Below are 15,237 nucleotides of genomic sequence, written 5' to 3' on the forward strand. Positions count from 1 at the left end.
TTTATAACTGGGATAGAGATATCTAGGTCACAAGGTTGTTAGGACTGAAAGTAAATATAGTAATATTTCAAATGCCTGTTATACCTTATTCAAATTATAGTAACATGTTCATATTATTCAATATCTATGATAATATACAGAGAGTGACTTGGGATAAAGGAGAACAAGTAGAATGATTAAATCAATCAACGTTCCCTCCCCACTGAATCAGTCCCCTCAGGAAATCAACATGTTAAGGTCTCCTTACTTGAATGGATTTAACTCCTCTTGCATTGCTGTGGACAACAAGGAGCCTACTAAAATGCCTTACTAATAATCTTCCTTTTAAGATTTAAAGGCATCACACCTGCCCAGCACATGTGTTAATTTTCCTGGGAAAATAAATAAGGAACTCTGTGCAAGTGCAGATTTAAACAGATTAGAATAATCTTTCTGCTTTCCTGTTTCTTGCAAGTACCAAAGGGAAGGTGGAGAGGACCGTTCTTTAAATAGCCTAGTGCAGCACAAGAAAAGGAGTGGATTTTGTCTTGGAAGTACACTGACAGACTATTTCTTAAGGAAATATTCTGGTGAATCTTATTAACCCAATTAGAGATGACAATGAGGCTGTTTGTGACAAAAGGCATTCATGATGGATTCCGGTAGGTAAGACAGGCTCTGTGAAGGCAGCGCAAGTCTGTTCAGCAATACATGGCAAAAAACTTGGTTCATAGCAGGTGCTCATTAAATATTTGTTGTTCATGGGGCTCCTGGGTAGCTCAGTTGGTTAAGCCTCTGCCTTTGGCTCAGGTCCTGATCCCAGGGTCCTGGGATCCAGCCCCACATTGGGCTCTCTGCTCAGCAGGGAGCCTGCTTCCCCCTCCCCCTCTGCCTGCCTCTCTGCCTACTTGTGATGTCTCTCTCTCTCTGTGTCAAATAAATTAATAAAATATATATATATTTGTTGTTCAAATGGAAAACAAAAAAGCCAAGGGAAAACAGCAGTCAGTAATTCTGGTCTTAGTTCAGTCAGTAATTAGCCAAGTGGCCTTGTACAACTTACATAAATCTTTCCAGCCCTCACCTTCTTTCTTAGAAAACTGTAACAAGAGCCATTTGTCCCACCTCATTCATGGGTTGGTTATGAGCTGCAAAGTTACCGAATGTATGCAGGAGTAATATGGAAAACAAGGGGGCACCCAGGTGGCTCTGTAGGTTAACCATTTGCCTTCAGCTCAGGTCATGATCCTGGGGTCCTGGGATCAAGTCTTGCATCAGGCTCCCTGCTCAGCGAAGAGCCTGCTTTTCCTTCTCTCTTTGCCCCTCTCCCTGCTTGTGCTTTCTCTCTCAAATGAATACAATCTTTAAAAAAGAAGTATGGAAAATTAGAAGCACATTGAGTCAGAATGATTACTGTTAATACAAATAACAAAGCTGGTCTTGAAAATTCATCTCTGTGTTTCTGTTTCCAGATCCCGCTTTTCCTTTCACAAAGGAACGGGCTCCTAATTATGTGACGGTGGTGAAGCCTCAGCTTCCTGAAGTGTAAAAGAGAAGAGCCAGGAAATGGTCTCTCTGTCCATTTTAACTCAGAAAAAGTCTATCATTGGTTATATTCCTTGGTCCTTAATTAAATCACGAGACACCATCGAAGGGGCATAATTTTTTTTTTCATTCATTCAGGTGAAGAGTACCAAAATGTTGACTGGAAAATCAATCTTAGTTGGGATATTTTTGGGGAGAATACCTATACAGCTTTTAGCAGGATTTACAGGTTTCTTATTAGAGTTAAGAGTAAATTCATCTTCTTATGGGACAGACTTCTGCTGCAATTCATTCTTGTGACTGATGGAGCAGTGGGCATGAATGACTATACCACAAATATTGCTGAAAAACTGGATTAAGTCATGTTTGCTCAGCATGAAATTCTGAGGTCACCAGTAAGCTGCTTCTGTGGGTGCTTGCCCTGTCTTTTCCTAACAGAGTTGTGGGTCTGGCACTGCGGTCTGACCGCTAATTACAATTGACAAGTTTAAGAGCAGTCTTGATGTTATCAGCTGAATTGCTTGCATAGCAAAGAACAAATTCTCCATGAGTAGATTTACTGAATGCCACATGTTAGTCGGTTTCTCAGGCATTTCATTTGACTCATCCGCTGGTGATCCTGCAAACCAGTGGCCCCAGCGATGCATTCTGCTGACAAACGTGAGATTTCTCCCCGCTCTACATGATGTTTTTGAGAGAAGACCAAATTAGGACTAATATTTAAAGATCTAGAAGTTCAGGGCGCCTGGGTGGCTCAGTGGGTTAAGCCGCTGCCTTCGGCTCAGGTCATGATCTCAGGGTCCTGGGATCGAGTCCCGCATCGGGCTCTCTGCTCGGCAGAGAGCCTGCTTCCTCCTCTCTCTCTCTGCCTGCCTCTCTGCCTACTTGTGATCTCTCTCTATCAAATAAATAAATAAAATCTTTAATAAAAAAAAAAAAAAAAAAAGATCTAGAAGTTCATATAAGATTTCATATTTTAGGGGCACCTGGGTGGCTCAGTGGGTTAAAGCCTCTGCCTTTGACTCAGGTCATGATCACAGGGTCCTGGGATTGAGCCCTGCATCGGGCTCTCTACTCATCAGGGAGCCTGCTTCCTCCTCCTCTCTCTCTGCCTGCCTCTCTGCCTACTTGTGGTCTCTGCCTGTCAAATAAATAAATAAAATCTTAAAAAAAAAAAAGAAAAGATTTCACATTTTAGTAGTCCCCTTTCGAGATGAAGCTGGCCCATGGACTCTCAAGGCACCGATGGTGGGGAGCTAAGTCTAATTTGCCTTTTGGGTGGGAATGAATGCTCTTTTCCTCTGTCTGACCAACTGCCTTCATCTACTTGCTTAGTCCCTAGAGGCATTTAAGTTGTAATTATTCTTCTAACATGTTGCTGGGCATACTTACCAAACTTTGCTCTAAGGATCTGACCACATCAGACGGTTGAACAGTATGCCCATTTCTTACTGAAAGAAGCCCCAGTTGTGGACTCTAGTGACTCATGCATTATTAGGGGAGATTACTGTTATTTAGTTCTGCTTTTGCTATCTCTCATCTAATGGACACTTGAAAACCATTCCCCCTAGTTTCCATTTCAAATTAGAGAGCTGGTTCTAGAAAGTGAGAAACACAGAGAAGTCTGATTGCCAGATGCACTCACAGGGTCAAAAGCAATGGCCAATGGCCATTGCCAACTGCCCAAGGCATGTTAACTAGCATCCTAATCTCATTTGGGGCTCACATGGCCATCATCCCTAACTTTTCTGCTTGGTGTCCTAAAAGCAGCTCACACACCTACTTCTGTGTCCCTCTTGCAGAAGGCAGATCCTCATAACCACAAGTCCTCCTCCATCCTATAGCTAACCTTCAAGTTGGAGAAGATTTCTTTTGCATATGACATTTGTGTCTTAAGCCACTGGGATTTAGCTCTTGGATTCCCTTTAGTTCTAAAAAGTGGCATTACTTAGCTAGGCTGACATCTGAGAGCTGAGAGTGCCCTACAGTCCCAATATGGACTAGGCAGGAGTCTCTGCTCTTAGTTGCCAGCTGCCAAGGTTGATACATGGACGCTGTGCTTGGAAGCATACAGCCTGGGCCAGGTTCCCTCCTGGGGAACCTATAAAGTAGGTTACTTTATAACCCAAGGCCTTAGGGTGGCAAATCTTAGCCCCATGTTAGGGGGCTCCAAAATTGTTAAAGGGGGTTGTAATGTGTTGTTTCACAGAGAGGCTGGAAGTATTTATTCTCATTAGTGCTTGACAATATGTCAAAATCTGTTTTTGTAAGGAGGCCTCATCCTCAGCTTGCTGGAAATTAGGGGGACTTCCACTAAGGGGTCAAGGGACATAATAGAGTACCAAGTTATATTCCTAAAGAAACAATTCTCAAAATGTAATGAATGTGTGCAGGAGAGGTGCTGAAATTTATCTCCTAGATCTCTTCTTGGAGATTATAACTAAGTCTCAGATGCAAGAATATGCAGTTTTTACAAAGCTTCCACTTCTTGGTCCAAGGATCATATGTTGAAAAAACAGTCCCAAAGGAGGCCAAGATATTTGTGCCCTAAGAGGATCATGACTGGTTTTAAAAACCTTTTACTGAGGCCATCAAGAAGATGCAAGAAATAAAAATCAATGTGGGAGTACTCAGAGATAACGCAATAGAGTGGTTAGGAGTGTGAATTTCACTACTGGGTGTGTGAAAACATTAACTCCAAAAGATATATGGACCTTTGGAATTACAATAGCCAGGTTGTAGAAGCAATGCATGTGTCCACTGATGGATAAAGAAATCCATGGATTTTTTTTTTATCTCTATCCATACATGGATAAAGAAACTGTGTTGTGTGTGTACACACACTCACATATACATCTAAAATGGAATATTATGCAGCCATAAAAAGGATGAGATCATGCCATTTGCAACAGCTTGGATGGATATAGAGGGTATTATGGTAAATGAAGTAACTCAGAGAAAGACAAGTACCAAATGATTTCACTAAAAAAACCCAAAACTAAATGAAGAAACAAACAAAAAGCAGAATCTGACCTATAAATACACACTTATGGCTGCCAGAGGAGAAGGGAGTTGGGAGATGGGCAAAATGGGCAAAGGAGAGTGGGAAATATAGGCTTCCAGTTATGGAATGAATAGGTCACATGAATAAGAAGTACAACATAAGGAATATAGTCAATGCTATTGTAACAGCATCATATGGTACAGATGCAGCCACACTTGTGGTGAGCACAGCACAGTGCACAAACTTGTCAGATCCCTACACTGCACACCTGGAACTAACTGAACATCATATGTCAACTATACCAAAAAAAAAAAAAAAAAAAAAACTTGAGTTCTGGAGTCAGAATTTTGATGGACATCCTAAGTCCACCATTTAAAAGCTAGGTGGTTTAGTCAAACTGTGTTCTTTGAAGCATAAATCATCTCACCATACAAATGATTAGTAGAATGTTTACAAAAATGGCCACAATTCATGCTCTCTCTGTATCCACTCTCTCCATCCCCCCCTACTTTGTAATGTGATTTTGTGGCTCCAACATTCCTGTAAATGCTTCATCTTAGAAGACAGTTCAGATGAGACCATGACAAGTATTAGGGAGATACTGTAGACTGAAAAATTATAGAAAGTTTATATACAGGAAGCTCAATTTCAAATAATTATTTGAAATTATTCATGAAACCCTTAGTTAAAATAGATGAAATGCATTTTTAATAAATGGTGATAATGTGGTGAGTTGTAAAAGGTGTGGTTTAGATGTACGCAAATGAGGCCCATAATCAGCATTAACTAGTTATATGGCTGGAGATAAGGGACTCACCTCTTTGAATTTCATTTTATTTGTTTTTAAGAATGTGGACAGTGTTACTTAGGCTTCAGGGATAGTGTGAGGAGTTGCAAATGTGCATAAAATGTGTAACACAAGGGTGCCTGGGTGGCTCAGTCGGTTAAGTGTCTAACTCTTTTTTTTTTTTAAGATTTTATTTATTTATTTGACACAGAGAGATCACAAGTAGGCAGAGAGGCAGGCAGAGAGAGAGAGAGGAGGAAGCAGGCTCCCTGCTGAGCAGAGAGCCCGAAGCGGGACTCGATCCCAGGATCCTGAGATCATGACCTGAGCCGAAGGCAGCGGCTTAACCCACTGAGCCACCCAGGTGCCCAAGTGTCTAACTCTCGATTTCAGCTCAGGTTATGATCTCAAGGCCGTGGGACAGAGCCCCTAGTTGGGCTCTGCACTGGGTATGGGGCCTACTTAAGATTCTCTCCTCTTAAAAATATATATGTTTATAAAAAATAAAAAAATTTAAAAAAAAAAGATTCTCTCCTCTCTCTTCCTCTGTAACTGCTCCAAAATGTGTAACACAAAACTGACACTAAATAAATGTTAGCTTTATTAGTAGTCTTATTATAGAAACACTACAGAGTTACCCTATGACACAGCAATTACACTACTAGGTATTTACTCAAAGATAGTGATCCAAAGGGGTACCTGCACCCCAGTGTTTACAGAGGCAACATCCACAACAGCTAAGCTATAAAAACAGCCCAGATGTTCATTGAGAAATGAATGGATAAAGAAGATGTGGACTCTGTGTGTGTGTGTGTGTGTGTGTGTAAAATGGAATATTACTCAGCCATCAAAACATGAAATCTTAGATTTGCAACAAAGTAGGTAGAACTAGAGGGTATTATGCTAAGCAAAATAAATCAATTAGAGAAAGACAAGTGTCATATGATTTCACCCATGTGGAATTTAAGAAAGAAAACAGATCGTAGAGGAAGATAGGGGAAAAAATAAGACAGAAACAAAGGGAGACAAATCATGAGACTCTTAACTACAGGAAACAAACTGGCACTGCTGGAGGGGAGGTCAGTGGGAGGATGGGGTAACTGACCGACAGCCATTAAGAAGGACGCATGACGTAATGAGCACTGGGTATTGTATGCAACTGGTGAATCACTGACCTCTGAAACTAATAATACGCTAGATGCTAATTGAATTTAAAAAAAAAAAGAAAGAGGAGAAAACCTTACAAAAACACCACAGAATTCAGAATTCATAAATTATACTGCCAAAGCTATCTGAACAAAGCAGGTTCCCTGTGTATTTAATGTGGGAGAAGCTCATAATCACACAGTTGTAATGGGAACTTCTGCAGTGCATGAAGGTCTGAAAAGGAAGCGGTGAAATGCATTGCCCTGCTCAGAAATGCTCCTGGAAAGCTCTCTGGAAAGCAACAGGCAAGCATGGCATATCTTATCAGGGTAATTTTCTCAGTTGTTCGACCTAAGGCGTTTTGAACACTTCCTCCAAAAATGCACACTAAAGCCGTTCTGTAAGTCCACACAAATGCAGATACTTGGATCTAGGGAAATTTAAAATCTCCTTTTAGGTATCGATTCTACTCTATAATATGGGATTCCAAGAAGCTTGTTTGTTTTCTACAAAGAAAAGCAACATGGATTCCCTCAGCCACCTGGGATCTACTGGTTATTAAGCAACATGGAGATGTCCCTGCCAACAAGCGTGAAGAAATGGGATTGGCTGAATGAAATACAGTGGTGTCTGGGGGTGGGGGGAAGATCTACCAAGGCCAGCTCGAACGTATCACAGAATAATAATTTTCCACCTATTAATGGACTGACTGTTTCTATTCCCCCTCTGAATTCCTATGTCAAAGCCCTCATTCCCAATGTGGTGGAATTTGGAGGTGGGGTCTTTGGGGGATGACTGGATGAGGGTAGAGTCCTCAGAGATGGAATCAGTCCCCTTAGAAGAAGAGACATGAGAGAAATGATAGTTCTTTCCACCATGTGAGGACATAGCAAGGAGGCTCTTTGAAGTTCAGGAAGGGGGCTCTCAGGTGGCAAAGAACCTGCGGCACCTTGACCTTGGGACGTTCAGCCTCCAGACTCTAAGAAATAAATATCTGTTGTTTAAACCACCTGGTCCATGCCAGTTTGTTACAGTGGCCCAAGCTGATGTCAACACCATCTTTATTTGCCACTTTTCTGATAAAGCAGATGGTACTATCTGTTGACCTGAGTGAGCTTGGACTCAAAGGTCCAGATGAGGAAATCAACAAATAACTTTGCTCTGTGGTACGTAGGTCATGTTCTCAAGAATCAAGGACCATTTCTTAGTAGCTGTACAGATAATAAGTGCATGGAGACACCTTCCAGGCTAGATGGGGATGTTCCTAACATCCCATGGGCCACCCCTGCATTTGATGCAACAAGAGCAACTTGTCTACTTACCAAAGCATATGATGTCCTTCACAGAATAATGCAGTAAATGTATGGGTGCCAGACTCAGGTGGTTTGGGTTAAAATTTTGGCTCTGCAGCTTTCTGATGTGAAGTGAGTAGCTCAACTGCTTAACCTCCCTAATCATTAATTTCTTAATTACACATGCAAAATGGAGACTTATGTAGCATTTGTCTTCTAGGGTGGAGAATATTAAACGAAACAATATATATAAAGCGATGAGCACAGCATCTGGAAAGCACTGAGCATGCAAAAATTCCAGCCACTATCCTCCTCATTTTTATCATTGGTCACAGTATACGTTTCCTGGTCGTGCCTCAAGGAAATATTTAACAAGGGTGAGGTCAAAAGTTGGAAGTTTCCCTGAAGCCCACAGGCCACGGATATGCCTGCCTCAGTGACAGGGATCCAAATTGAATGGAAGGAAGATCTGGGGGACACTGTCTTACAATGAGGGTACCAAGTCCATCCCCATCACCAAAGTCAGGTAAGTTGCCTTTTCTCCCTCTTTCCTGTGGCCTTTCCATATTCTAGGTTGTTGCCAATGGCCAACAAAATCGAAAGCTCTGCTTTAAGCAGCTCTGTCCCCAATAGTCCCACACTTCTAAAAATCTATGGCAAGAGTCCCCTATGGGCAATACAAAGGAATTCTATTAAATGGACTTATTCATTACATTTAGGAGCAGAGAGTGTGCAGAGCAAACCCACTGAGCTATCAGTTCTGTAACACAGGGGATATTACGAGGCCTCGATTAGGATGAATTTCTCCAAGAAGCACAGACTTAAAATGGAGTCCAGGAGCCCCACAGTCTAATATTTGGAGTGATTCAGAGAGAACGTCACTCAAGTCTGGCTCTGTAGGACATGCCTTAGTTTGAGGACTGAGTCAGAGTACAAAGAAGTGGAATGCAAAATCAGTTTATAAAGAACTCTGAAGTCCTTTAAGAAATTGAGTTTCTCTTGCTCCCGTTGCCCTACACGATGAACCCACACGTTACCCTTCCAGCCCCAGGGGGTTGTTGTGATCCATGTTGGGAAGGAAAGAGGAATTATGTTCTCCTCCTTTCCCTGTAAGGAGTGATGGGGAACAAGACGATGCCTGAGTGTGGTGAAGTTTCCAACCCACACGAGAACTCCTGAGGCCAGATGCTGTTGTTCTCTTGAACTTGCCACCAACTCTCAGCATTTCTCACAATCACTGTCAAAAAAACCCTCTTCTTATGGGCAAAAAGGAAAAACAATCTATTTCAGAAGTAGGCCACTGAGCAGAGTTTACATAATGGGGAAAGTGAGAAGTGTCCCCTTCTCCTGGAGCTGTGGGTGAGAGGTTCAGAGCCCGCTAGTACCCCCCTCTGTGCACTGTGTGGCAACCGACTGGCAAGCCAGGAGCTCTGGGTGCCTTTAGGCTAATTGAGACTATGAGCTGGTCTTCCAGAGTCTGAGGATGGCCCACTATTTTAGATAAAGTCCAACTACTAAATGATTTTGAAATGGGCGAAGCTTTGTTATGCTTTTGAAAGAACTGTTAGAAATGCAGATTACAAATCAGTGATGGCCAATCCCCAAAGCAGTCTGTTTTTAAATTTCATTTGCCAATCAGTGAAAATGAAGGTACTACCGTCCAATTGGCGGGGGTCAGTTTCTAAGCCATGGTTTTGCCTGTGAAGAGTCCACTCCACAGAATAACGACTTGAGGTTTTCATCAGAGAGCAAAGAGTAGAAAACAAACAAGCAAGAAAAATCGTACACACATACTTAGGTACACACATTCAACACACCCTACCTTTGCGTGTTTCTTCTTTAAAGAATTTAGCTCCTTCTGCTGTTTCTTTAAGTGCTTCAGGTAAGCCTGCGGAGGCAACAAAGAGAGTACCAAATCAGTGTTTTGCAACCACGATGAATACATCTGGTGAGAAACAAAAGTCTATCAGTGTCACCAATATGTGTCACACAAGAGTGCTTGCAAAATGAGTGAGCCATTTTACCTTCATCTGCTTCAAATCTTCTATCCTCACTTGAGGGATAAGTTCGATACCTTAAAAAAAAATTAAATCACTGTGTGTATTAAAAATTAGAATAACAGATAACACAAAATTCACCATTTTGAAATCTCATCTAAAGATTTTGAAGCAGCTTTACATGTAAAGTTATGGATATAAACATCTTCATTTCTTACTACAAAGCAATTAACTAGACACTTCACTGGCAGGCTTACTGTCTTCGGGCAGGTTCCTTACAAGCAGAGCCTGAGCTGGAGTTCTGTGTGCATGTGACTTACTGAGGGAGGGCTCTCAGGAGAAACCCCAGAATCGAGAGAAGCAGAATAGGGCAGAGGAAGTAGGCAGGGGGCACTTCCGGCCAAAATCCAACCTGATCCTGCTGGGGGCTCTTAAGCATAAATGCCGGACCTTGAGGTAAGAGACTGGGCTTTCATCACCCCAGAACAGCCAGCCACTGGCTTCAGAGACTCTACAAAACCTTCCAGGCATTTCCAGGCAAGGGAACTCCCACAGTCTGAGGGCAATCCTCTGAGAAAGTGGCAGCTGTGATTTGCAATCAGCCAATACACAGAACAGCTGGAGGGCGGGCGTGCTAAGCCCACAAAGGATATCAGATCAGGCACTGCAGCATCTGTGAGTGTTCCTTTACTCTTTGTATTTCAGGGTCTATCATCCCAGTCAACTACCTCCCTCTTCATCGTCATCAAAGAACAAAACTTTTTTTTTTTTTCTCAGCTGTTTTGATCAAATGTAATTTTTAGGCAATAGGCTATTGAGAACTGCCATGCCTTCAACACACAGGAAATCCTGGACTCAAACTGTGGTATAACAGGATGCTGACACGAGGACCCGGAGTCACATACTCCATTATCCTGCTACTGGAGGGATGCTAGGCCAGGTGTTGTCATGGCAACTGGAGTTGTTGGAGAATCCCCAAACATTTTCTGTTGGACTGCAGACTTTTCATCTTACAAATTGAGAGGAATGTGTGTTTTGTACTCTAATTGAATTCCATTAGACTCCAAAAAGTGAGGGATGAGATATTCAAGAAAGAGAGGCCTTGAATCCCAGGCTCTTGGTTTTTAGTTTTGTTCATTTTAAGAGGAGGTGCACAGCCAGTGTGTGGGTAGGAAGTCGGGAAAGGGAGTTAGGGCTAAGAGAAATCGGTCCTTGGATCTATACCATCTTTGATAGGGGCGTCCAGAGAACCTGGGGCTCTTCTTCATCTCCTAAGTCTGATGTCACAAGGCAACTCCCTGCTTTACCGCAAGAGCAAGGGGGCGCTATAGGGCAGAGATGTGAATCTTGCCTGTAAAATGAACAGAGGACTGGGATGCGTGCTCCTCCTCCAGAGAGCTAACAAATATTAAGACTGAAACCAGTCCAATGAGACTTCTCTTTTGGTCTTGGTTAAAGTAAATTTTGATTAACGGGAACCTACGCAAACATGAACTTGGTTTTACATTTTTTGGGGAAAGATAGAAATAACTTGTAAAGATTTTAGTTCCTATTAACGATGTATCTAGGAAACACCCACAATCTGCATGCAGAACAGGAACTGGTACATGCTTAGTTCCCTCTGTGGGCCTACCAAAGTGTGTCTGACAGAACCTTGGCAGGGTTCTATGTGGGGGCTGTCCAATGGAGAGCCACGAGCTATGTGTGCCTCTGGGCACCTGAACTGTGGATAGTGCAAATAAAGAGTTCAAATGTTCATTTTAATGTTGAAATTTATAGAGCCACACGTTGCTAGTGGCTGCTCCACTGGCCAGTGTAGTTCTACGAGCTTCCCTGGTTAAGGGAAGGGTTAAGTACAGAACTTTGGGGTCCAAAGATTGTAGTTAATTCAAGTCTCACTACGTCAAGTCTTTGTTCTTATCAACAAAGCTCAAAAAGAACTTATTTGCTCTCAAGCCACCTTTTGGAGGCCAACTCAGAGTTTAGTTTTAATTCCTTAAAAATCAATGCCTGGTCAGTCAGCATGGAAGCTAATTTTAAATGAGGAATATGGTTGTGGCCCTACCTACTAGCTGAATGTTAGCACACGGGACCAATCATTTCTTACGGTGACACCTCTTAGGATATTTTGTTTCATCCACAGGAAACTATATAGAATTGGCCTTCAAATGTCCATATGATAATTTTACAAATAATCATGGATGTTATATATCTACTCATGGGAGCAACCCGTCAAGAAGGGAATCTAGAAATATATGAACAATGATGATTCTGTTGGTTCATGAGCCCACTGCCTGTCCAGATGAGTGACCATAGGGGTATCCAGGAGAGTGTGGGGATGACTTAGCAAAGTGCACTATGTGGAAGTTCTTTTCATTAGGGAGTCTAAAACCTTTCTAAAACTATGGATATGGTACCCAGGACCCTAAATTGAAGGGGATCTAGTAAATGAGACAAAGGTTGACTTCCTGTTAAACACTCAGGGAAATTAAATAGTTTGTCCAATCTACAAGAAAACATGCTGCTCTTGAGTTTTTTTTTTTTTTTCTTAAGATTTTATTTGTTTATTTGACAGACAGAGATCACAAGTAGACAGAAAGGCAGGCAGAGAGAGAAAGGGAAGCAGGCTCCCCGCTGAGCAGAAAGCCTGAGGCGGGACTGGATCCCAAGACCCTGAGATCATGACCTGAGCCAAAGGCAGCGGCTTAACCCACTGAGCCACCCAGGCGCCCATCTGCTCTTGAGTTTTACAGGGCAATGAAAACTGGCAAAATTAGCAATTCTAAATACCCTCCTAGAAGGCTATTCAAAAAAGAGTCTAATATTGCCAGAACAGACAAGGAGCCCTAACCCCTCCCCTTTACCTTTCTTCGCTTCCACGCCAGACCCCAGGGCCGCCGTGGTGGTTGGTCTGAGCTCAGAGCTGCTCTGTGGGGTCACGTTTGCTTTGGCAGTGTTGGCTTTTCCTTTCTTGTCATTCTTAGAAGTATCACTGGGCACATCTGCTATGTCACTCTGGAGCAGAAATGTTTGTGTTAACCTACACGAATGCCACCTAGCTTTCAACTGTCTTGCCCTTTCTCTCTTTTACCGAATCCAGTCTGAATCACTCAGCATCTCCCCTACAACTCTCTTAATGGAACATTGCCTGGCAGGAGAAAGATTCCCTGGTTTTCTCAGGCTTGAAGCAAAGGATGAAGCCAAGGAAAAAAGATGCCACTCTTTTACAAGCAGGGTATGGTAAAGGGAGCTTTAAAAACAAAGGCACAAACAAGCCTAGTGTGCACAACAATGGGGGAGGTTGGATGCAGGACTGATAGGCAACAGAGACACATACATGTCAACTTCACCAATTTACTGACTTGGGCTAGCTGGTATTCTAGTGTATCACAAAAGCATCCTATATCTGAAACATTACTAAAAGCTTTATGGATTTCCATTTCATTTAGTAAATGTTTTCCATTTTATTTATTATATATGCTACACTTTTACAGACCCTTGAAAATATTTTGTTGAATTGATAAATATAATTTCAAAAACACTCTTCAAGTTTGGTCTATGAATTTATCACTTTGTCTTGCTCTTATAATCACTGACCACTGAACTTCCCCAACTTGGCTGTCCTTAGCCAACCATTGCTACTTACAGTTTCAATGCCCATAGCTCTCATTTGGTCTGCTCTCTTTTCCGTAATGGAAAGAAATTTCTTTGGATCTGATAAAGCATCTACGATATCTGGAAAAAAAAAAAAAGTCAAGGGGCTGCTGATTCTGTTTTACTGTACACACACAGGAAAATTCAGCTAATGAACAATTCATAATCCTAGACCTCTGTTAAGTGTTCTGTTAAGTACCCTCACCTAGGACATAAGACAGAATTAGGAAAGCACAGTAGTCATAGAAAACAAGAAAATAAGGGCAAGGACAAAAGTCAGATGACTTTCTCCTATTTTCTCTTCGGTTTTCACCCAAATAAAGATGACAGTGTGGCAGGGTAGGCTAAGTGAATTGCCTTGAGTTCTTGACTATTTACTTATAAGCAAGTTGATTCATGTCTCCAGCTCAGTTTCTTCATCTGAAAATTAGGGCTGATACCTCCCACTCTGAAGGGATTTGATGAATATTCAATGAGATGATAACTGCAAAAAGTGCTTGGAACATAGTAGACACCACTGGTATCTAAGTCTTATTTTTAGGTAAGAAGGCTAATACATATTTAAAGCCAGTTTTGGTTCCATTGCAGTTAAAATGAAGTATTCTCCTGCATTGTCTCAGCTACACCTTAAAAATGGTAAAATTTCATGTTTTACATAATGTCATTGAGGAGTTCCAAGTATTTTTCAGTAGAATCTCATGTAATTTTGCATTATTTACCAATACTACAGAGGTAATATTATGCTCATTATCTTAAAACAGTACATAATTTACAATTTTCAAAAACTCTATATACATCAATTTCTTCCAGTAAAATCACCCCCCCAATTATAGACTTAAGATAATTTTTCTCCATTGAATATATATATATTTCCTTTTATAATAGAAAATAATACATGTACATGATAAACATTCAAACATATAAAATGTAAAAATCTCCTCTCCTGCCAATCCTACCCTTTGTATATACTGTTAACCATTTCTTGCATCCTTATTGAAAAAAAGAACAAAACAAACAAACCAAACTCCAAATGGGCTCACAGTTTCCTGTACCTATTTTTTATTTTAAACTTCACATTTCTTGGAGACACTTCTTTATCTGTAATGTAGGTCTACTGTATTACTTTTAAGGACTGCTTCAATATTCCATTTTCAGAATGACTACCATTTCTTTAACAGTGTTCCCTATTGGCAGACTGTTAGATTACTTCCAGTTCTTTGTTATTATAAAGAGGTATTGCAGGGAAGATCCTCGAATGTCAAACCTCAGAGGAGACATTTGCAGTATCCATAGCATAAATGCCTAGAGGTTAGAATGATATGTAAGGGTATTTGTCCTTTTGGTCATAGCATTGCCAAGCTGCCCTCCAAAGAAGTTGCATCAATTTATTTTCTCCTACCAGGGCTATATGAGAAGGTCTGACTCTATTTATCACTCAGGTCCCTAAGAACTCTCTGTCTCCTAATGGGGGATGTGACCAAATCAGCTCTTAAATCTTGCTTAAGAAAAATGACAGATAATCATTTTTTGGAAGTTAAAGTTCTAAGGCTACATTTACCTACTTTAAGCCAAATTATGAACATTTTCATGCATACACAGAAGTAAAGTTAAAATAACCCCCCATATACTGTTGAAGCCCTAACTGTTATAAACAGCCCACTACATCTCCTTTATCTAGTCATCCTTCCCTTTTTTCCTTTCTCTCTTCTCTCTGCTGACACATTTTGAGGCCAATTCCAGACATTATAACATTTCATTCCTAATTACTTCTCTATGCAACTCTTAAAAAAAGCGCATTTTCTTTCTTTCTTTCTGAAAAAGCAGCACTATATT

At 41.2% G+C, this 15,237-nt stretch overlaps 1 protein-coding gene across 5 annotated transcripts in view; it reads right to left on the reverse strand.

Moving 5' to 3' along the window:
* Positions 1–15,237, reverse strand: part of PLCB4 (phospholipase C beta 4) — a 409,496-nt gene that overhangs the window by 19,556 nt on the left and 374,703 nt on the right. For all 5 annotated transcript variants that reach the window (XM_059406549.1, XM_059406552.1, XM_059406553.1 and 2 more), the window contains 4 exons: positions 13,397–13,485; positions 12,615–12,765; positions 9,778–9,827; positions 9,576–9,641 (listed from right to left, as the gene is read on the reverse strand). In XM_059406549.1, coding sequence (XP_059262532.1) covers positions 9,576–9,641; positions 9,778–9,827; positions 12,615–12,765; positions 13,397–13,485 — 356 coding nt within the window. The remainder of the gene's footprint in view (positions 1–9,575; positions 9,642–9,777; positions 9,828–12,614; positions 12,766–13,396; positions 13,486–15,237) is intronic.

The sequence above is a fragment of the Mustela nigripes genome, chromosome 7 (assembly GCF_022355385.1).
Source record: "Mustela nigripes isolate SB6536 chromosome 7, MUSNIG.SB6536, whole genome shotgun sequence".
Lineage (NCBI taxonomy): Eukaryota > Metazoa > Chordata > Mammalia > Carnivora > Mustelidae > Mustela > Mustela nigripes.